We start from the raw sequence: 24,754 nt of genomic DNA on the forward strand, positions 1-24,754 counted from the left end.
ATAATCATTGATAGTGCAAACGACACATTGCCAAGTGTTAAGTAAGTCTTATTTAGTTAATTCCTTAAATGACACGTCGAATTTCTGAAATATTCATATTTCTGAAATGGAATCTAGCTGTAAATAAAAAAAATTCCTGAATGAAAATCCTTCACCGGCCATGTACATAGCTAATACCGGTTATTTCAATTAGGTCATGCGACATTCGTTTATCGAGTGTAGCTGCCTAGTTTATCGAACAATTATTTGTCATTTCACACAAAATACGTTCACTGAGTGTCATCATTCTTCAGATTCAGGGAATTTACCTTCAACTGCACCTTTCATAATAGATCCTTGCATCGTCTACATGACAAGGTAAGCTTAACACGATGATTCACAAATGAATAGTTTAGATGACCACAGTTCAGTCATTCATCATGGTTACTAATATCTGAAGATAAAATATATATAGAAATGATTGAAGATTTATAATGTATGGGAGGCTGGTTTCAAAACAAATTTTTTAAACGTTTTTAGGATGTTTGCCGTAGTGATATTTGGACTTCTATTGTACGGTTCGACAGAGATTAGCGGTAAAAGAATTGCTGTACTCACTTACCAGGTCGGGGGTCACTTAACTCAAGGAGCAACAATAGGCGAATTATTAGTTTCACGCGGACACGAAGTTTACATGCTAGTAGAAAAATCATACATTAAACGGCCATATTTCCAAAATAAAAACTTCAAATTCCTGTCGTATAGCATGGGTAACAACAGGACTCGTGATTTGTCGAATTCAGAAGCACTACACATGACATTTCAAGAATTGGTAGCCAATGAAAATCTGATAGCTGACTGCAAAATTGTAATTGAAAATCCTGAAATTCATGAAATCTTTAAAACACAGAAATTTGATTTGGCCATAGTGCACGCGGCGGCCTTGTGTTACTATTTATTACCAAAGCTATACGGAATCCCATATATTTCGATGGCACCTTATATCTTTCCATGGCTTAAGACTGGAATACCGTCTGTACTCACAACCTTTACCTGTCTCATCGGACCAAATCGAAAATTATTGTATGATAGATACAAACATTACGAAATCATCAATATGATGGATACTTTATCGAATTCGTTCAAACAGGAATTTTTAGACTATCTACCAGGAGTTCACTTAAATTCCCTGACAGATCTAATAGATGAATCTATGTTGACTTTAATCAGTGAAGTTCCATTTTTGGACTGTCCCACGATTAAGCTTCCAAGTTTTATTCAGATCGGGGGATTTTCATTTGTCGCACCCGAACCAGTACCCGATGAGTTCAAGCATATTGTGGATGCAGCAATTGATGGCGTAATCCTCGTATCTTTTGGTAGCTGTATAGATCCCGATTTTTCTGCTGAAATTGCCGGGAGATTTTTTGCTGCATTCGCTCGGTTACAGAAATACCAAGTTATCTGGCGATTAGACCCAAAGTATATCGATGTAAGCAATATACCGAAGAATGTTCACTTCACTTCCTGGCTTCCACAAAAACAAATCCTCGGTCACAAAAATACGAAAATATTTATAACTCATTGCGGACAATTTGGAATGGAGGAGGCATTCTTCAGTGGAGTACCCATGATTGGATTTCCAATCATTGCTGATCAATTTTATAATTCAATGCGAATGACCGAACGTGGATTTGGTAAAGAGATGGACATACATTCTTTTACATCCGACGAACTATATGAAAATCTCGTTGAAATGCTGACAAACAGAGGTTATTCAGACAGGATTAAAGATGCATCTTCTAAAGCGTTGAACATGCCTGATGGCCATCCACGTGACCGGACAATAGCTTGGATAGAACACGTGATGCAATATGGCGGCGATCATTTGCGAACTTCGGCTTCGTTTATGTCATTCACCGAACTATATATGTTAGATGTAATTTGTATTTTCATTGTTTCAATCATAGTCTTGATCGTGATTTTTGTTTGCATTATAGCATGTACAGTTAGACGCTTCTTAAAGAAAAAAAGGGATTAAATCTGATTGAATGAACGAAGTTCATGTTTGAATAAGTAATTATTCAATGTATCTATATACGTGACGTTGAAAATGGCTCATAAATAATAGAGTTAAATCAAGGCAATGAATTCTTAGATTTTTATTATTAATGATCAAGTATTATATTTACCTGTATATTTACTAAACTTGACTTCTGTGTGATAACAAATAAAGCATTATGCAGGGTTCAACAATTCAAAAGGTCGTAGACGATGCCACTTCTGAAATTTTTCAATCTGGCATACATTAAGTTGGTAATAAGCCATGACATTCACTGGATAGCATTCCCCTTATCGCAAATGTGTGAATATGTGCATAGTCATTTTTTTGTGAATGATACCACTACTAATGGGGTCAGAGATTATGTTGAATCGCTTCGTTTTCTAAAATAAGTCACCACTTAATTACCCCAGTTCCATTTACTGTCGCATGACGATTTGCAGAATCGCGATGGGATGGGATACTACGTGAATGAAATTGATTTTATGTTCAAATGGACGGATCTTCCAAAGTTACAGATATTACTCGCTTAAGATACATGATTTTAAAAACTACAACTCTAATGTGTATCTACCATACTGGACTTCCCAAATCATTCCGCATTATAGTAGAGTTACTTGATGGAGTTCAAAACATGAAATCTAACTTGAAAGTTGATTGGCGCCTTGAAGAAAAGTAACACATATATATTGCCTAATATCATCGACAATCTGAATAATATTGATGATCAATAAAGTTATTTTGAATTTTAATACATCGACTTTTGAATTGATCGGCAACCAGTCCCAATATTGGTGACGTATGCTACATCCACTCAAAATTCATTTAAGACATAAAAATGTATTAGATAGAAAATAAGAGTCATGGAATATATTTTATAACAAAATGAATGCCATTATTGTAAACGGTTTTGACGGCGTCATAGAGCTCGAAATGAATAACACAATGATACCGGTTTATAGTCGTTATTTTAATTAGGTCATGTATATTTACAGTTCAAGTGTATCTACCCAGTTTATCCGAAGATTTTCTGTCATTTCACACAAAATACGTGAACTGTATGACTTCGTTCTCAGTGCAAAAATAAATCGACTTCTATTTCATAAAGGATTTCGCGCGTTTTCTACACGACAAGGTAAGCATAACAATCTATGCAATCAGGGGCGCGTCACTATGGATTTCCGAATCACCGGGGTCAGAACAAGCGGAACAATTTACCATATTTTGCACCATATCAGCCGAGCGTCGAAGGCAAACGCGAATTTCTGAATACTTGAAATTGCTTAAATTATAGTATTTATTTTCAAAATTCGAGGCTTGCGAGGAACGTTTTCTCAACATTTCAAGGCAAAATATTTATGAAATTTCTGGAGTGTATAGAAATTGAATTAAGAACTAAAAAATACGAGACTTGGATTCAAAAAGTAGGGTCGTCCGTCCCTACCTCACACCACCTTTTGGCAATGATTCACAATCGATGAATCTATAAATGACCACAGTTTAACCTTTCATCACGGTCGCTTATGTCTGATATAATTGCCAGTCTGTTATTATTCGAATAAAGGTATACATTTTTTCATTTATGCGAGACTAATTTTGATATAAAATCTTTTATACATTTCCAGGATGTTTGCCGTATTGATATTTGGACTTCTATTGTGCGGTTCGATAGAGATAAGCGGTAAAAGAATTGCTGTACTCACTTATCAGGTCGGGGGTCACTTAACTCAAGGAGCAACAATAGGCGATTTATTAGTTTCGCGCGGACACGAAGTTTACATGCTAGTAGAAAAATCATACATTAAACGGCCATATTTCCAAAATAAAAACTTCAAATTCCTGTCGTATAGCATGGGTAACAACAGGACTCGTGATGTGTCGAATTCAGAAGCACTACACATGACATTTCAAGAAATAGTGGCCAATGATCATGCGATAGATGACTGCAAAATTGTTATCGAAAATCCTGAAATTCATGAAATCTTTAAAACACAGAAATTTGATTTGGCTATAGTGCACGCTGCGGCCTTGTGTTACTATTTATTACCAAAGCTATACGGAATCCCGTATATTTCGATGGCTCCTTATATCTATCCATGGCTTAAGACTGGAATACCGTCTGTACTCACAACCTTTACCTGTCTCATCGGACCAAATCGAAAATCATTGTATGATAGATACAAACATTTCGAACTCTTCAATATGTTTGCTACTTTTCCAAATACGTTCAAACAGGAATTTTTAGACTATTTACCAGGAGTTCACTTGAATTCCCTGAAAGAACTTACAGATGAATCTATGTTGACTTTAATCAGTGAAGTTCCTTTATCGGATTGTCCTACGATTAAGCTTCCAAGTTTTATTCAGATCGGGGGATTTTCATTTGTCGCACCTGAACCAGTACCCGATGAGTTCAAGCATATTGTGGATGCAGCAATAGATGGCGTAATCCTTGTATCTTTTGGTAGCATCATAGGTCCAGATTTTTCTGCTGAAATTGCCACGAGATTTTTTGCTGCATTCGCTCGGTTACAGAAATACCAAGTTATCTGGCGATTAGACCCAAAGTATATCGATGTAAGTAGTATACCGAAGAATGTTCACATCACTTCCTGGCTTCCACAAAAACAAATCCTCGGTCACAAAAATACGAAAATATTCATAACTCATTGCGGACAATTTGGAATGGAAGAGGCATTCTTCAGTGGAGTACCCATGATTGGATTTCCAATCATTGCTGATCAATTTTATAATTCTATGCGAATGTCCGCACGTGGATTTGGTAAAGAGATGGACATACATTCTTTTACATCCGACGAACTTTATGGAAATCTCGTTGAAATGCTGACAAACAGAGGTTATTTAGACAGGATTAAAGATGCATCTTCTAAAGCGCTGAACATGCCTGATGGCCATCCACGTGACCGGGCAATAGCTTGGATAGAACACGTGATGCAATATGGCGGCGATCATTTGCGAACTTCGGCTTCGTTTATGTCATTCACCGAACTATATATGTTAGATGTTATTTTTATTTTCATTGTTTCAATCATAGTCTTGATCGTGATTCTTGTTTGCATTATAGCATGTATAGTTAGACGCTTCTCCGAGAAAATAGAGATTAAATCTGATTGAATGATCATCAAGTTCAAATAAGCAAATAAGTAAATCAATGTATATCTAAATCTAAATAATAGAGTTGTCTTAAGGCCGGCGTACACGAGGTAGTTTCCTGTCATACGACAATTCCGATGAAGAATCGACTGGTGTTTATGCTATTAATTATCAAGTATCATCATTTTCAATACTTGACTTCAATGTGATAAATAAACCATTATATAGGACTCAAAGGTTTTATTCTATTTCATTATCTTCAATCGTTTCAATACATTGAATATATCGGTGTAGCCTAGAATTCGCCTTTTCAAGTGTGTTCATTTGGGCATAGTCGTTTCTTTTTGTGGTTAATACCGCTTTATCCTGTACTGGTGTCATTGCACCAAGGAAGCGAGGCCGTGAAATATTTTCAGCTTGATGTTCCGTACACCTTTTTTTCAAACGTCGTTATCACGTTACTCCTTCGATGTTGGTGAGTGAGCTCTCAAATGAAATGTGTCTATTCAACACTGTATATACCATATTACATCAATTATTTGATTAATAATTGTTATACAATACCCTTTAAAATATATCTGTATTTTCTTGGCATATTTTTCAATACGTTTTTTGAGAAGGTTGGATGAGGTAGCACGGAACTGCAGCTACAGAAATAAACCAACACTCGGGTAAAAATATTCAGAACAGCTGATACGAGTATATTATCGGTGGAGTTCCTGTTGAAAGATGGCATTGTTTGCTAAATAAGTTACCACTTAATAACCCAGTTCCCCATATTTACCGTGATGTGAAGGTCGAACCGTTCAAATCCGCGGAGGCAGATCCAGAAAACGCATAACGATAAACAGAATCCATGGAATAGAATACACTACTGATGCAAAAATGTGTTACTATTAGCGCGGACCCAACCCAAGCACAACATGGAGTACTGATGAGTTGCCGTCACCGAGAGTAAATTATGCTGACACCGTCCGTATTTCAAATATTCGTGATCATATTTTCAACATGGATGTCTTATTCGTACTGTGATACTTATAAACGTAAGTAAACAAATATCATATTCACAATAAGCCACACTTATTTTACGAAGGAGACCTGGGCCGACCTCAAAATAGCCTAAAGGATATAGACCGAAAATTAAGCCTATTTTTTGTTATCAACGCTTTGGACCTAACTGGGCCTTGGAGACATCTATCCATGGAGATTCCTCTCACCAACATTCCATCGGTCGCGAAAATTCATCTTCATTTTTTGAAAAAGATTATTCAGCTATAGGTATCAGTGTATACAAGTAAAAGGAAAGACTTGAAAAAATGAGTGGGAAATTCATACTGCTGATTTTCACACATGCACTCTTATTAAAATATGTATTAACGATTAAGTGAACACAGAAATATGACCCAGGGGATTAATCCATTCATCATTCGTGAAATATTGCGCAAAATGACTCGATGTAATCATACTGTCACAAATCAACCATATGCATTAACGATAAGTGAACAATCATTGTTTATTTCGGTTGGTAAAATTTACCGTAAAACGATGCATAAATAACGCACTATTTTATGTTCAGTTTTAATATTCTTGATGTAAGTTCATCCGTGCTGTGGTTTTTTGGTGTTGTGTAAATTTTTTTCTTTTTCTCTTTACTCATATGCATATACATATATTAGAATAAGATAATGAAATATACATTTCACACAAGTTCTCCAATTTAATCAAAAACTATTATGTTTTTCTGAATGCACAACAACATTTGGGAACTTTGTAAGATTTAGTGCTGTGACGGATTTAAAAAAATGACTACGACCAATTTCAACATAAATCTAAACATTCCAGACACCAAAAGCTGCAAGATATAAATACATACAAATACATCTAAACATCTATTAATTCCAGACACCAAAAGCTGCATACAAATATATAGTTATATACAAATTTATTATATATAGTTACATACAAATATATTCTACAAATTAAACACTACAACATACATATCAACGCATTTCTTATTACATCTAAAACACAATTTACAGTCTCAATAGCCCCTTAATTCTCGACATCGCAGTCTCCTAAACGGGCTAACTACATCTACCCACATCTATCACATACACAATACATTCATACCCGGCTGATTTTCACATTACCCGCCAAATAGATACAACCTTCATACATACTAAACCTATATACAAAACTAAAAACCCTCACAAGTGTCAATTCCCTACTGATCGAACCCAGGTCTCGTAACCTGGGTAAGAATGCTAGCTATCAAACCGACAGAACTAGTCCACTTGGCCAGTGGTTGCAGCTTGATGTCGCAACACGTTTTCTATATTTGATGAAAACAATGTACTCATTTTTTTACGAACAGGCACAATACAAATAGAACTTCAATATTGAATGATTTACACAGTTTTCTATTAAGCATACTACGTTAAAATTGACATTTTTTTTACGTATCATAATTGACTTAAGCAGAAAACTAGAGTATCCATGATATAAAAAGTGCATATTTTGTCATAATTTGAATATTCAAATAAGTCCGTTGTAACACGTGTTCGATGGAACGACCTTCAAGACTTCCTTAAAAAAGTACCGCGATACTCAACATGTATCAAAGCACACATTCATCAAACCGCACACTCATCGTTTCGATATGATGATTTTTTCCAATTCCATTCGCGTTGTTTGATCTCTGTGTCAAGAGGATAATGTTATTGACTGAGGTTGTGCCACTGCGGAGACTACAGATAACATCAAAACGGGAACAAATAACACGTCGCTATAGCACCTATTTGACTAGCGTAAACAAAAAGGCTGCATGTTCAAAATTAATCAAACACCTCTGGAATATTTTCTGTGCGTCCGGTTGTACCTTAGACTTTTTAGTTATTTTACTCTAGTTTATACTACCAAGCTAACACTATTTAGTCTGCGGTACTACTGCTATAGTTGTATCTGCTGTAGATATTGATTTCCTTTGAGAATAATTTGGAAATGTAAATCTTTGCAGATCAATTGCTTGCCGGTCACTTGGGGGAAGTTTATACCAAGGCCGCCTCATGAAAACAACCAAAATATTTCTGTCGGGCCGAATATACATGCATACAATGAATCATTCTCGTGTCTCGTGAAATAAGACGGCAAACTCTACTGACCAAATAATCAATCTTGATATACTTCATAGCCATTAATGAACGATGGATTTGCTATGCTTATAGGGAATCTAACTGAAGAAGAAGCTTGTTTGCAGGCGATTACTGCTCGTAACAGAGTTAAACAAGCGCGGCCAGTGAGACACTGGCATCAGGCTATAAAGATCAATATTACGTTTCATGTTATACAACTAATTGAAGTCGTAAGTATCGAAAATTCATCACTAGATATTGCAACTTACTATAACCTTTAATCGAATGATTATATACCAGTGCGAAAAACCTAACAGTGGACGAGTCTAAAACAATCCTCGAATGAAATTTCTCCATGAATTTGTTCATGGACGTTCGTCTATAAACCCACAGCTTTTCCACCCCCCCATATATACAAAGCAAGATGGTTGCATTATACAAACCAACCTGTTGCATGTATACAGCAGATACTATCATCGTGAGCAGAATCATGAACAAAATTATGCGCATTTGCTTTCTAAATATTTGGGCCTGTGGCATATCCTGATTTTTGTCAACGTCTTATAAGATATGCTTTCGAGTCTATAGGAATTTCGTTAGAATATGTGTGTTAAAAGGATCATATCACATTCATCTCTGAATTCTTTTTACTTTTGGTATCAGTTATGAGGTAAACCTTGCGATCCAAAATATTGCTACGTGACATAGGCTACATTTAAGATTAAAGATATATATTATGTTGTATTTAAGGATGACAGAAGACAAACTATATCTGTGGCTGGATTTCTAGATCTAGTGAGTCCCTTTATGAGAATAAGTTACCAAGTCAGTCCGGTAAGACACGAAAATCAGAACATAATTTATACAGTTTTTTTCATCAGAGATGGTTTGATGATAGCGTTAGATGGAATGCAGCGGATTACAATGGGCTAACGGAAGTGACGTCGTCCTCAAATGAACTATGGATCCCTGATATTGGTAATGGGAATAGGTAATTCATTTAGTTTCGATCAAACAAATGAATTGATAACGTATATGTAGATCATCAATTGATGTATATCATCAATTTCAGTATATCGGGCGAACTGGTACTAAAAGCTGAGGAGGATAATCCTGAACCACTTCAAGTCTATTCAAACGGAATTGTGAGATGGACTCCGGGAAATACGTTTCGAGTCAGTTGTCCGTTAGATATGACATACTTCCCGTTCGATGTGCAATCATGCTTATTCGTGTTTGAAAGTTGGTTTCACCCCGCCAATAAACTGACCATCATAGCGCCAAAAGATACGATGGTTACTAACAATGTGAAAAGCAATAGTGAATGGGTTATCACCAGAACATCTGCGCATGTTATAAATTATCTGGCCGTAGATTCACAATACATTTGGTCTCAATATCAAGGAACTGTTCATATATCGAGAAAATCGATGTATTTCGTTTTGAATATTTTGGTACCGTTGATTGCTTTATCGTTTTTGGTGTTAATGGTGTTTCATTTACCACCAGAAGCGGGAGAAAAGATCTCGTTGAGCACGACCGTGTTAGTGGCGTTCACTGTTTTCCAGCTTGTTGTAGCCGATATAATGCCTCAGTCTTCCGACTCGACGCCTATACTCGGTAAGTTATTCATAAGTGATATGATAATGTTTTATCAATATTAGTTGAAGCTACAAAAATGATGTGGAAGCAAAATACGCGGGTTCAATTCTTGTTGAAACACTTTTTCCCATACAAACGTCAGCTAATCGTAGATGATCGACATTATTTTTGTTAGATTATCAGCCATAATAAACTTTCTATTTTTCTTTTTGCAGTGATTTATGTATCGGCGTTAATGGTGATGGCGATTACGTCAACTATATTTTCAGTGGTAATTATACATATACACAACGTGCACGAGAATCAGGCTCCACCGTCAAGATTTCTCCGTCGAATCATTTACAAACTGATTGCACCGATTACATGCGCCCGGTCAATTGCCAGGCATAAACCATCATTACCATCTCGATTAGAACTGAAAGATCATCCCGGCGAGCACGGTGATAAAAACTCACTTTCGCCGCGCGATCAGAGAGTAGAATTAGGAAACGGTCAAGCGACTACTGACGTTATCGAACATAGGGATAAGATTTACCAGGAATGGCGATTGATCGCGCGTATTGTAGATAGATTTCTGATGCTATTATATTTGCTGATAAATGTGACATTAGTGATTGTTTGTTTTACCCTTCTCTTATCCGGGTACCACAAACACAAAGTTTCGGAAACGACCCCATAACCTCAGATCTTATTGGTCATTGGGCTATTGCGGTCCAAATTCCTGATATCCAAATTTTGTTAATTTCTTCAACTCGCTTATAGTTCTATCTTGCCAGGCATTTGTAACTTGAGTAGAATTACTTGAGTTATTATCATATACTATAGCTTCAAGTTAGTGTGCGACATACAATAGGATGGCAGTTCAGCGCCGTGAAATTCACACTTTTTGCTGTACGAACGGGATATTCAGCAAGGCGTTCATACTTCAGGAACATGACGCGATTTGGATATTCTTCAGATACCTGCTGAAATATCTTCAGGTCTTCGATCCATCCGTGAACACAAGACTCTAGTTTCTTCAACGCAGTTATTTTCTATTGTTGTAATAGAAATCTCCTCACATGATTTGATGATACCGCGTAATGAATGAAGAATCAATCGGGATCATGCTTCCTCACCCGACCACGAATCTGATAATGTTACGTCATTGGTTGGAACCAGTAAAATGCGTCTTGGCATTGAGTTTGGTTTGGCAGCTGATCCACTGCAGCCAGTTTGAAACGCAGACGATACCCTGAGATACAGATTCATTTATATCAGATTCTGGTGTTAATCGACGAACATTTAAATTTTACGTGACGATTCCTGATTATATGTTATCTTTTTTGTAATAAAGTACTTTTTTTACTGCACGGGATTTTGATTATCATTCTATTCTGACGGACGTGTTACCACCACTAATACGCCCGTAAAACCTAAAAAGTCTTTTGCTTCAGTGAAACGTATGGGAACTTTATTTTGTTGTACCCTATGAAATGAGAAGTAGACCCCAGGATTTTCTTTATGTGCAGAATAACAGCTGTCAGCAAAACACCCAAGAATGAATTGCATAAATTTAATATTTCCAAGAAACGCCTGTGTGTGTGGTATAAACATTTATTCTTATGTGCAAAACAATAATCATAGGTACAACAATTTATGAGTGCAATGAAATATCAAGAATACCCGCTAATATGTTGAAAATAGTTATTACACATACAACATATCAACAACAAGCGGAATTACACATTTTGTAAAGCACATTCCCATCTGTAGACATCTGAGTTTTAACAATTTTCCATGTACATTTTGCAACATCTTTATTTTACTATATCTATCAAAACAATAAATCAGACGCTACAAAATTGAAAACTTGTTTCTCCTTTCTGTAATCGGTTCAGAAGTTGGCCCAGCCGACCGTCTATCTACCCTGTACATTGATTTTTAAATCACAACCAAGCTAGCCATAATAGACCCAGCAGCTATTGAAATGAACTGATAACAAATTTCATTGCAATTTACAAAAGTGACCCGGCCGATTAGGAGAAACAAGGTATCATTTTATTTCAGCTATTCTATTACAATACATTCCTAAACATTATAGAATTAATCATTTATGCCTCTATTGCCGTTCCGTATCTGACAGACATTTGCGAATATTTCCATAGCCCTCATCGATATCTCTTATTCCCAACTGCCGGTACCGGTTGTTTCTTTTTGAATATCTTACTAAGATGTATCGTAGCTAAGGTATAAAGAACTGGATTCAACGCGGAATTGATTGGCATAACTACTATCGCCATCCACACCGACACCCTAGGATCGATAAAGATATCGTTCATTGCGCATGCGGCCAAGATGATGATTGGCGCCCAACAAATGATGTCACTAAAGACGAGCAAGGCAGATCGTTCGGCTAGGCGGATTTCCCTCTCAACGTCAGATCTACCGGATCTTTTTCTGGTATACCGACTGAAGATATAAATGGATAGATACCCAAAAAATGTGATTAAAAGAGCGATTGTGTTAAAAACAATCACCGTAGCCAACTGATATTCCCAACCGACGATAGTTTTTCGACTAAAATTGATCTGTAAGCAAACGGCACTTAGACTGTTTGAGCCGAAATAGGGTATACCAGTAAGGGGCATTGCTGCAAAAATAATACAGGTGGCCCAGATCGTCGGTATCACGATTTTCTTAACATCCTTTATGTTTAAACGCCAAAACTTAAAGGCAAAAACTGTCACTAAAACCCGATCGATCGTTATTACGACTACGCTGATGAGAGACGATTCGCTGGATAACAATATGAGAAAACTGGCGAATTTACAAAGAGGACTACTTCTCCAGTTATCCGACTCGAGGAAATAATTACCACGTGTTGCCGTATCTTTAATAGCAATGATCAATAGGTAAATTCCCATGAGAAAATCTGCAACTCCGAGATTTATGATCATCAAAGAAGCGACTGTAATCTTTTCACGCAGCCGCCACCCAACGACAAAAATATTGCCGATCAATGTACAACCGACCATTACCCAAACGAGACCGTGTAAGAATTTATTCGATATGAGGTCATCACAGGAAGAGAATTCGTCTCTCTGAGGGGTACAGCTTTTAACCAACTTTGCGAGGCAACAATATTTAAAGTTTGACATTGAAATATCCGTTGAATTCAAATCGGAGAATGACTGTGTAGTTATACTCAATAAGTCATTCTGTCTCAAATCAAGCGTCCTCAAACTATGGAGCCCGTAAAATGCGTTATCTTCTATTGTTTTTAACCCACTGTTAGTCATGACTAAGTGTTGAAGTCCGGATAACCCGTTGAATACCCCTGTGACCAACTTATCGATATTCAAATCGGATATGTTCAATGAACGAAGAGTGTAGACTCCTTCAAACACACCAGGGGTGATGTATTTTATGGGGTTACCCCTAACTATTATCTGTCTCAGATTTCCCAATCCAATCATACGAGGCATGTACGATAGATAGTTGTTTGTAAGTATGATTCGATTAAGATTCTTCATATGCGAAAAGAATGCGTAAGGAATAGCTGTTAAACCGTTGTGAGATAAATCTAGATAACCTAACAGTTTTAACTTACGTGTCTGAAGTTTCTCTAAAACGATTGAATTATAGCCGAGATCTAATGAACGTATGTTAGTGGAGTTGATAGCGAGATGTGTTAAATGTAGCCCCCTACAATTGACGGAATAACCACTGACTGGACATTCCATTACATTTTTAAAAATGAAATAATCGCAGAATTTCTCATCATCGGCAAACAATGGACAATCGATTTTCCCATCACAAACCTCCGACACCGATACGCAGAAAGATTCTGCTCGACATGAGAACTGTCCCGGGCAGGAATTATTGAGCGGGCAATCTTTTTCATCGAATCCACCAATACAGTCCCAAACACCGTCACACATCTTCCGCAGTGGAATGCAATAAGACTGCGGGCATTTGAACATGTTTGGACATTGAAACTTCTTACAATTTCCAAGGTGATTCATGTGTCTACACGTGTCGTAACCAAATCGGTCCTGATCGTAAATACACGATAACGATCGTTTAAAACACTTTGTCGTAGAAAATCTTGAACATCTTGTTGAGTCCTCTCTATTACAGAATGCTTCGTTCGAAGGTTTTTGAGCTTCTTTTGGGGGAACTATAATTTCATGCCTAGGGAAAAGTCTTGGAACGTAAGATTGTGAATCCTCATCAATATCTAATCGAGTCTTACAATCAATAACGCCGTCATTGAAACGCGCTTCCGGCAAACATTCGCCCGTGTTGCACTTGGTTCCATTTCGACACGGATGAACTAGCCAGTTACAAACCTCATCGGAACCATCCAAACAGTCAGGCTTCAAGTCACATCGATGCTTGTTATCTATACACTCCCCAGAATAACATTGAAATTGGTCGACGTTATCACACTTAGGGTAAATGCATCCAATTTCGTCGGATCCGTCGGAACAATCAGAATAACGGTCACAGTACAGCGACCAGGATACACAGTCTTGGTTGTTACACGTAAAGAATCTATCTTGCGGGCATTTACAATCGGTTTCGTCCTCGCCTGAGCTGCACTGCTCGATACCATCACAAACTCGAAACAACGCTATACATGTGCCATCGCCACATGTAAACTGATCGTCTTTACAAGCAAAAACAGTTTCTTCCGTCGGATTTGTTTCGCAGAGAACGTTCAAAATTCTCGGGTAAATGCTTACGACGCCGTCTTCGTCTTTAATGCTGTACGTAACTGGCGCGTCGGTACATTTGGTTTGTCGAACGCTCCAGTTTGGATCCGAGTTATCCCGCGTATCGAGATACAAACAGTCGGATTCGGATTTATTCGCCAGCCAGATACCACCATATTCAAATCTATGTAACCAAATACCGATGTAAGCGTCGATCGACGGGGGAAGCAGATCGAGTCGGGTAACCTTTCCTCCGGCATACGACATGCACATATCTACAGCTGACCGGTAGGATAGCGGTGTCAGCAAATCTGCCGTTGATGACAAAACCACAAAACAGTGACCATCTACCCAGTTATAGCCCTCTGGGCATGTTCGGAACCCAAACCTCAGACGGCTTAAACCGGATTGTATTTCGTGTTCCTTATTTTCTGGCTCTGATTGTTTTTCTGTTGAATCTGCTGAAAAATTGGCTTCTTTTTTGCACATATATGCGGCGTCAAGTTTGAAATTGCAAGGCAATTGGACCCATTTAGACTCCATGGTTGCTGACCGAAATACCATACCAACACATTCATATGTTGAACCATGAAATGGAAAAGGTTTGGTCGATCGAGAATTTAGTATTTCGACCTTATTTGGAATTTCTGGAAAATCCAAATCTGCTACTTTCAAACCCATCCTCCAGTTGTGATACGTATTTGGATTTCCATCGATCCATCGGAAGTTTATTATCTGAAAGAAAATGTTCAATCATTGTTAAACGAGGACGCACGACTTGGATTTCTAGTAACGCATCATTATCGAATCGATTAGAAACGTACCTTGTTTTTGCCCGATATTTTTCTCAGACCGATATAGATAACGGTAGAGGTATCTTTGAATATACCGCCGTGGTATTCATGCATAATGAAATTGATGATTCCTGCCTCTGCTTCAGTTCTGATGGTCACGAGAAAGCCGTTCTGTTGTTGACAACTTCTCTTCGCTTCTTCCCACGTGATCTTTTTTTCAACCGGTACGTATAAACGAAAGCAGAAACCATCGTGCAAATGCCAGGAATTATTTTCGCACGCTTGGCCAGTAGTAGTTATAAGCGGGTTGATAGTTGGGTGAATCTGATATCGTAGAACCGCCGAGTTGCTCATCGAAGAACCCGTCAATGCTAATAATAGATACAAACGGCCTGGATAAAAGAATCTTTGTGCTTGACGCGGTCTGTGGGCATTGATGCCGAAAACAGTAGCTCTTGTGAAATATAGATGATCGGAATAAAATGTTTGTTCCTGCATCATAAAAGTGGAGTCCCTGTCCGTCAATCTCAAGTTGATAATTTCTAACTCCATATATTGCCCTTGGCTGAAGATCTGAGGAATTTTCATAAATGCTTTGCAGTTTCCTGATCTCAGGTAAAACGTTCCACATCGAGCAGTTTGATGCACGAAACCACACGTAAACGCAAGATCACAATGGCTATCGTTTCGCTCTCCCATCCATGAAAACGGACGACCTTCATCTAAAAAGCGACAAAATATTCCTAGAGGACTAGATGATAAAAACAGTAGAGCCTGTAGAGCCAATAGATACGAGATCATTTTGTCGTGTCTTGCTACTATACAATGAGCAGCGCAAAATGAATATCAGAAAATTTGCCAATGGTTCAACGAGTCATACTCTCAAAATGATTGGTCATAAATGAATAATTGCTTTTCTCTTGATTAGTGCCTCTACTGAACGTCATTTCGTCAAACGTTTTCTTGCGATGAACAATGAACGAGAATGTACACTAAAGAGAAACCCACAATTTGAATGAAGGGTGTAGTTGAAAATGTCAAAACATGAATGGATGATTTCAGTGCAGCGAACAACACCCAAATATCAATTTCATCCTTTAAACAATAAATGTTTGTCTTTGTTTGTTGGTTCATTCACTACTGGGCGTTACCATCAGCAATTTGCTCCCACATTCTTCATTGCAAGAAAGAAAAACATTCGAAACAAAGAAAGTCATTTACATCTTGTCTTCCTGGAAATGACGTGAAAACTCATCATCATAATCAAACTATTTGCAGTCCCGTCATCAGGTTAAATGAACAATCCTATAGGGTTAAATATTGTGAGAAATTAAGATCCAAACGACGTTAAGCAAAAACAAACTAACAGAAATGATCTACGTATTTGACAGCGAAACTTCGATTGACTGATATAGATGGCATACGGTATCGAACTAGAAAACGATGTGAATGATTTTTGTCGTTTAAATCGACCAGGAACCAGCAGAGTGAAAAGACGTTCCGCCAACATAAATCGTTATTCGTGAGTACAGGATCATTATGATACTGAAACTGGCATCAGCGATTACAATGAATCCTTTATCACTGATCATAAAGTGCTAAGATACTAAGTGGGATCGTTAATGGTCCATTAATCTAGCACCCGGGGATTACAGCCAGTCAAGGTCGAAGTGAATGCACTCGATCCTCTGTGAGAATACCTTTTACGTAGTAGGCCGGCTGGGTTCTTTTGCCCACATTTTGCACCTTAGCTATCATGTTACTCAATCCCTTACACCAGATTTTGCTATAAATTTTAATGAAGGCATTATCAGTAGTTTGCAGCTGTTTGAAATCCATTTCTTATTATTCCATCAGAACGGAAGCCGAATGTGCTTAACTAAACCCTTATTTTGCAATAAATACATGACATTACATTCATTTCTAATGAGCAGGTCTCATCGGTTCTAATTATCATCGTATACGTTCAGTACATCGTAATATTATGAACTATGATTGGTGCAGAAGCAGAGAAATTTGAAGGTTCGGATCTAAAGAAAAATGAAAGCCATTCCCCGGATAAATCAGCAACACGTAAGCCCACAAGGCCGTCGGGTTAGCGATCTTTGAGAATAAATCCACCCAAAAAGATGCCTAGACGATGAGCGTCACCTCTATAGGTTTTTACCTTCTCAAGAGAAAAGGAAGGCAGACCTCCAGAACGTCATTGTTGTTGCCGTTAGAAATAATTTCCTTTCATTACCTTTATGGCCAGTGTCTACTGTGACCCACGACAGCAGTCACAGGCATTAATAAGTTTGCAGCCGGTTATTTTTACTCTAGTTTGGTTTACAGATAACCCGCAGTTGCGAACATGAAAAATCGAGCCATCAACAAAGTTTATAAATGAGAAAGAAATTGCGGAGATAACGTGAGTAAAGCAGCATGTGAGTGTATCTTAACTGAATACATTCCTCAAACTGCGGCTCTTGGTCTGATGTCAGTTCGCTTTCATCGCCAGTTACTGCTTGATAATAAAAGTAATTGTTTTTCGAGGTAAATTTGCGCGCGTTGCAGCCGCGTCAAATAGCGGGCGTTAATGATCAATCTCAAACGCCTTGGCCACACGAGGGTTGACGCGCTATTGAAGCCGATCATCAAACATCAAGAACTTGTTACCGAACTGAAATACCTATTTGGGATGCTGCGGTGATTTCTTAAGGATTACCTATCACTATGTTTGTCATTTTATTTATGTATGTTTCGATGATAAGTTTATTTGATAAGCCAAATGCGCTGATAATACCGACGTACAACGGTAAGTAACTTTCCGTATTCTGTATCGATATATACGAATGAAATTTGCTAATGAAAAATGATGCCAAACAAAGAAATATAGAAAACGAATGAAATTACAAAATCTGTTGTTCAGAATGTGATGTAGATTTTCTTCGTCCGTATACATTACTAGTTCGGAACTTATAATAAGCAGTTTGATGGACAGGACCTGTTGATTTTGACAGCTGATATACAAATATATTTAGACGTATCTGAAAATGATGAATTTGTGACGAGATTCCGAATGTGTTTGCGCGCTTGAAAGACAAGGCACGTCCAAATAGTTAAACATGTTTGCAATGATTTTTGCTACGTGTTTGATCTAATATAGTGAGATAGCGGTTGATGATTTCTGACAGATCCCGTCATTTGACGGCAGTCTCAGATGATAAGTCCGCATGACATAGATTCTGATTAGGCTTCATCCGAAAACGAAACCAATTTGAAATTTGATACTCACAGTTTTTGACAGTTTCATTCAAAAGCTTCCGAAGCTTGTTACGCCGAGTTGAAAATAGAATAGAAAAAAAATCAGCTAAAACGATCATTCGAAAAAAGACCGAAATTTCTCTGTCTATTCTATAGATTCACTATGTTGATGAATATGATTTGACGATGTAGAATCTTTTCTGTAAACATAAGTGGAGGATTTTCATCAATCAAAATACGTCACTTCAACCCGCTTTCTTATCTCCATTTCGTAATTTCAGTTTGAGTAATTATGTTGAAAAAATCTTGCATAAACGTGCATCGATACATTAATAATACATTGTCGAAGCATTTGAATCATTCATATAACGTGATATTGATATCATTTAGATATAACTGAAATATTCAGATATTTGATATCATATTATAAAGATGGAAATGCATGCATGAAAGAAGTTGTCTTTGCGCATACGAAATATCCGGGATATCTATTTCATTTTATCAGTAATAATTCATAAATCAGGTAAATTGCCAATGGCTTAATGAACTTATGCCATGATCAATTTCTTGAAAATCAGATTAGCATTTTCGTTGGATGACAAATAAACTAAAGATCTGATTGCTGCATAGCCCCGTTCGCAAGAAAGATATGTTAGCAATGTTATACTAGAATGTCACAGTGGAATATATAATATTAATGAGGGAGTAAATCTGTTATCGAGATTTCAGCTAATCGGATAAACGTTGATTTGTAGCTTTTGGTAAATGAGACAGGCAAGAATAACGTCAGTACTTCGCGAACTGTTGCGGACCTATCGGGATACAACTAATAGCCACGTATAGAACACTCTGATGAGCCGCTAACCAACGATAAATGTTTGTTAGAATCCCGTAGAGTGGTCACCGCTTAGCAATAAACATAAACCATTTCTACGGACAAATTACCTTAGACCGCTTGCCTGACTGCTGAGATATGTGTGCGTGGTTCTCTGATGTCAACCTATATTGATGAAGAGTCCCACGTCTATGTTGTGATTATACGGACGTCTAGACAAAGACGTAGTCCCTTCTTCTTATGAGATAAGTACACCGCAAATTGCGCCAAACAAGGTTGTCTCAATAGACTCATTCTATCGAATGCCTTAATCTTCCTTCATCGCAATCTGCATTAGTTTATAGAAATGCGATAGATTCGAACATACCGAAAGCGCCATTCATTGAAGAAACCCCTCAGTCCGTAGGACTTGAATACGATCTGGTTTTGTCAATTAGAGATTGGCCAGCAATGTGAGAAATACGTATGCACGCCGTAAAAGGTATTAGATGTGTCGGGCTTCAGTGTCTTTCATGATGAAGAGAGTTTGTGGTTTATCACTTACTTAATCCCGTAAGATAAATGGTCGGGTTCATTTCTATTTAATATGTAAAAAGGTTTTTTCAAGATTTTAATCTCATCTTTATTCTGTGTCACGGTGAGTTTGAAAGCTCAGAGGCTTCGATATATCATTTCAATACCATTCTGCGCTCAAAGGCACAGTTTCGCTTTGTTATATGTATGCAATATATCGGATGAAATTTGAGTTAATCCTATTGGAGTTGACGTGGAAGTCGTGAATTTCATCAAAAACCAACAAAGCAAAAAATCATCATTGCACTATATTGTTTTCTTCTACAGAGTTCCTATTTTCGACTATTGTCCTCTTTCCCATATTTTTAGAATGAAACCTGTCCTGCTTTTTCCATATTTATGCACTTGTACTTATTGCGTCGAATTAAATGTGCACGTTTTTTCTTGTCAATTATGGTAATAAATTTGCGTAATAACCATCGTGGTGTTCTGATAACATGTAAAAACACAACGTTATTCATTCTAATACCCAATTCGAAAAAGAAAACCAAATTCTGCTTAAAGTAATCAATATATGTTATCGGTGGTATAGGTATAGGTTATTTGAATGCATAATATTGGTACGTCTAAATAAATAAGTACGTCTTCAGCTGGTGATGATATTTGTGTAAAAAATCATCTTCCTGAACAAAAGATCATGAGATGAATCGTACAATAGTCGATTCATTGAAAAGATGAATATGGTGTAAAAGATTGAAATGTGCAATCATGATGACATTTCAGAATCTGAAATGCGTCAAATATTCACTCAACAATACGTCAGTAGTATTTTATTTCTGTTACCTTGCACGCACAATTATCATTTATGTTTAATTATCTTTTTGTTCGGTTTTCTGCAGTATATTTCTGTACTATATGATTTACCTATAAATGGGACGTTTTTCTTTTATTGACTGCCGTCTTAAATGCAGTTGTAATTTCGTATCTTAAGTGTAGTGATTTTTTGTTTGTGTGTCATTTTTTCACAAAGCTCTTTCGGAATGAATGCTATTTTGATGATGAAACTCTGCCAAAGATCAGGCAGAATGCTAACCGAGAGTGGAGATTTCGTGTTTTAAATCCACTAATCAAAACGTTATCTGCTTAAAATGTCTCTTGAATTTTATGAATCGGAAACGACATATTCAGTTTAATTGGGTAGTACGGAAATAACCCGTGCGTGATATCAGCCTATCAGTTATCTAGACTTTAATTAGAAGACGTAACGGTTTTCAGTGCCCTTCCATGTCAATTATCAACTAACATTAACAAACCTTAATTACATCCACATCTTTGAAAAAAACACTACAAACTTCCTCTATCTGTTTAATGGATAAACTTTTCTTTCCCATTCCCAACTCGAATTCTTCATATTCCACTGCAGCGTGAAAACTCAATTTTGTCATGTCGTTGTATTAATGATAAGGCTTTGCAGTTTCTTATAGAATTAACTCTCGAAGCAACTTTTGTTTTAATGACGCTTTCTCGTTCTTCAAAGGAAATCGGTCGAACTGCCCAACGCTTACATCGCTCAAATCTTCAAAGAACCAAGATAGAATAGTTCTTATGAAATGTTATACTTGTGCATAATTCTAATTGACACTTCGAATTGACTCACACCATCTGAAGATGCACAGATAAACTCATATCTTAATCTGATGATCGAGATTCTATACCCACAACTAATGAGAAATGTAAATCATGGTAATATTGTTTTGTGACAACTCTTATTTTAGTCGTGAAGTACAGATGCCTCCATCGCATCGCCAGCAGCTGTTACAGAAAATATGATATTTTCTTCGATCAATACATCGCTATATAGATATATAAAGATAGCTTTATCAATGATTTTTCGATAAATGAAAACTGGAACTGGATAGTTGTAAATCACCGATGTAGGAATAAACTATTGTCCTGCGGCAAAAATCCAATTCATCATTTCGTGACCGTGAATCGAAGATAAACTCCTCTTCAACTCTTCGGTTATAACGAATTGGATTTTTTTTCAAATCGTGGCTCAAGAGAAGTTTTAGAATAAAGAAATATAAGAGGGTTCCAACGTAAAAGAATGTTCGGGGAAAACGGGGCTGAATATAAATACCGAAAGCCAAAAGTAGCAATTCTAGATGTCATACCGGGATTCATGTTGTTTCCGACTGATACGAATTGTAGGCAATTCATGTACAAATAGGATGCTTCGGGATATACGTATATATGATTCTATCTATCTATTGAGTATAAAAAGCCATTACCATACAGTCGTTACCAGACACAAGCTTTTCATCATTCTTATTAAGCTCATTATACGGGTCAAAAATAGTCCAACAGTCGCCGACCGAAAGTCTCTCAATACGTTCAGATAGAAATGACATACCGTTATACACAGATTTATTAAACAAGATTGTTCTGATTGAAGCAGATAATTGTCTAGTTCTCTATTACTTTTTCGTCATAACAACACGAAGAAATAATTTCACAAATCTCAATAAGAGATGCTAAACCACTATATTTTAAGCTGGTGTCCAGTGACTATTTTAAGCAAAGAGTTGATTGAAGCTAGATATTTTAAGAGATCACAGAAATCGGGCTTATTTTGATGTCATTCCATGATTAAAGCAAATGCTGGTGGCAATTTGTCGATGCAAAGGTCAACACAAAATTGGATGAAATCCACGGACACTTATTTGATCCTTCGAGTTTTATTCGATTGGAAACTTTTAGCTAGATTTCTGTATACCGCGGATAAATTTGATTTCCGATCTGACGTTTACTCGTAGTTACATTTAGAACTCCATATGGCAGGTATACACCAATCATCTTGTCCGAATAATGTGTGTCGGATTGTCGGTAAATCGGACAATCATTTCTCCCGAAGGGTAAAAACCTGCGGTCCCTCGGTGTAATAATGTATGATCATTGCCAATATCAATATAATGATAGATAGAGCCGTTAAGGCAAAGGAGAGACAAATTTCTGAGAACAAATCTCTACTACTAATACCCTTTATGGCGAATGCTTATTTCGGGTATTTTATCAAGATAATGAACTAAAGGAAGGTGATTATGTAACGTGACCGGACTAATTACTACCGTCTTAGCGAACGAGATGAAAAAAGTGTTTTGAAGATATTTTTGTTTTATATTGGGCTTGCCTCTAGCTCATTGCGACTGTCTGCTAAAAAATCGATCATCCCAGAAGCATGTCTGGGTGTTAGTGATAAACCATCACCAGAGACAAGTTTACATGCTTTGGTTTGAATGGAATACGCCCTAATTTCTAAAACTGGCATAAGAAATTGATACTTTAGTCATAGCTGTCATAGCAATGTATACTGTCGGGTTATGATGTTATATCAATCATCACTACCGGATCTGCAACACAAACTAACTTCCTTCCGTGCCCAAACTCGGGCAGTAAATAGTTCAATTCATTACTGGCCTTCATCTTTATTGCCTGCGGAAACGACCCTTGATTAAATATTGTATTCAGCTGTCTTATTGTTTATTGCGCACAGACACCATGACGTCATGAACATCGTCCACTGGCTAGACCGATGAAAAACACATACAAAATTTCAAATTGATGCAACCACTGTTTCTGGTGCTATACGCCCTATCGCGAGGCGGCGATCTATTCTAAATCAAAAACATACAAAAGGAAACATCTCGGGTACATACTTGCATATTTTCACAGAAAAATTGTAAATTAGATATAGCTGCAAAGCAGCGATAACGGGTTTTCTGGATGCATGTGATCGAAAGGAAAAATTAATTACCGGGTATTCGATGGAAAAAATAAAATGAGATGATTTGGATATTATCGGAGCAATCCTCTTTTTGGTTGAATGGTCTAACCCCAGTATAGTCCCCCGTGATTGGGAAATTCTCGGAGCCCTCCTTTATTTACTTACTAAATGACGTCACAAACAGTTATTTCGCCGGTGCTTTTTGTCTAACAATTCAATTCAATTCTTTATTTACAGTAACCTAATAAGTAATTTTAAGTTTCAAATAGGATGGAAAGTACACGCAGACAATCTGTTGGTTCAGAGAGACCGTTATTACAGTATCAATTTATACATTTCGTTTCGAAGCTGTCAGTTGCCGAATCTGAATGAAGATGAATTTTATTTGACGATATCGGCGGAAAATATATAATAATAATAATAATCAACAGAATTTCAAGAGGGTTTTCGACGAAAGTCAGAAAACCCTAAATATGAAACAGATGCGTGTAAGGTGCCATCTTGGGAAATTCCCATTATCATCTCATTTTCTGAGAACTTGATCGGTGTATAGGTCAGTGTTTGGTTATTCTTTCACGAGCCAATTTGATAGGAACGACTGAACTGGTCACGTACTGAACTCCATCACGAGGCTAGGGTGGCTCCGAATCATTCGCGGTTCTTTAAGACTTAAAAAGAAACAAGGGAATTTTAGTTTTTTCCCTTGGAGCACATATTCAAAGACGAAGATAACTCTCGATGTTATTCTGTCGAGTATTCGTTGGACCTTGCAACCTACGATATTTTAGTTCAACGCCATTAAGGATATTGAAAACCCGTAGATAACAAGAATAATCTGTTCTTTAAGTGAGTTTTTAGTTTCTACTGATCACAATTTCCCGAAATGAATTTCTCGAATTTACAATTCTATACGTTTTACTGCATGTTCTTTGTTCTGATGCCATTGGATATGACGTGTCGTATGAGCTTACCAACGATTCATCCAATCGAAATA

At 37.1% G+C, this 24,754-nt stretch overlaps 4 protein-coding genes across 4 annotated transcripts in view; all 4 read left to right on the forward strand.

The window, feature by feature from the left end:
* Positions 1 to 520: 520 nt before the first annotated feature.
* Positions 521 to 2,495, forward strand: LOC141915187 (UDP-glucuronosyltransferase 3A1-like). Its single transcript, XM_074806630.1, has one exon. The coding sequence runs from the start codon at positions 521 to 523 to the stop codon at positions 2,018 to 2,020; it is 1,500 nt and encodes a 499-aa protein (XP_074662731.1). The 3' UTR covers positions 2,021 to 2,495.
* A 593-nt stretch (positions 2,496 to 3,088) lies between these two features.
* Positions 3,089 to 5,379, forward strand: LOC141914781 (UDP-glucuronosyltransferase 3A1-like). Its single transcript, XM_074806075.1, has 2 exons — positions 3,089 to 3,176; positions 3,667 to 5,379. Exon 2 carries the CDS (start codon positions 3,668 to 3,670, stop codon positions 5,174 to 5,176), a length of 1,509 nt encoding a protein of 502 aa, XP_074662176.1. The 5' UTR covers positions 3,089 to 3,176; position 3,667; the 3' UTR covers positions 5,177 to 5,379.
* Positions 5,380 to 5,940: 561 nt separating this feature from the next.
* On the forward strand, positions 5,941 to 11,190 carry LOC141911932 (neuronal acetylcholine receptor subunit non-alpha-2-like). The gene is made up of 6 exons (XM_074803046.1): positions 5,941 to 6,198; positions 8,380 to 8,516; positions 9,037 to 9,081; positions 9,168 to 9,277; positions 9,359 to 9,906; positions 10,104 to 11,190. The coding sequence occupies exons 1-6, from the start codon at positions 6,117 to 6,119 to the stop codon at positions 10,565 to 10,567; spliced, it is 1,386 nt and encodes a 461-aa protein (XP_074659147.1). The 5' UTR covers positions 5,941 to 6,116; the 3' UTR covers positions 10,568 to 11,190.
* Positions 11,191 to 17,373: 6,183 nt separating this feature from the next.
* The window catches only part of LOC141915193 (relaxin receptor 2-like), a 29,229-nt gene continuing 21,848 nt past the window's right edge, over positions 17,374 to 24,754 (forward strand). Inside the window, exon 1 of the mRNA XM_074806641.1 lies at positions 17,374 to 17,455. Within this exon, the coding sequence (XP_074662742.1) occupies positions 17,374 to 17,455 (82 nt within the window). The remainder of the gene's footprint in view (positions 17,456 to 24,754) is intronic.

Source organism: Tubulanus polymorphus, chromosome 1 (genome assembly GCF_964204645.1).
Source record: "Tubulanus polymorphus chromosome 1, tnTubPoly1.2, whole genome shotgun sequence".
Classification (NCBI taxonomy): Eukaryota; Metazoa; Nemertea; class Palaeonemertea; order Tubulaniformes; family Tubulanidae; genus Tubulanus; species Tubulanus polymorphus.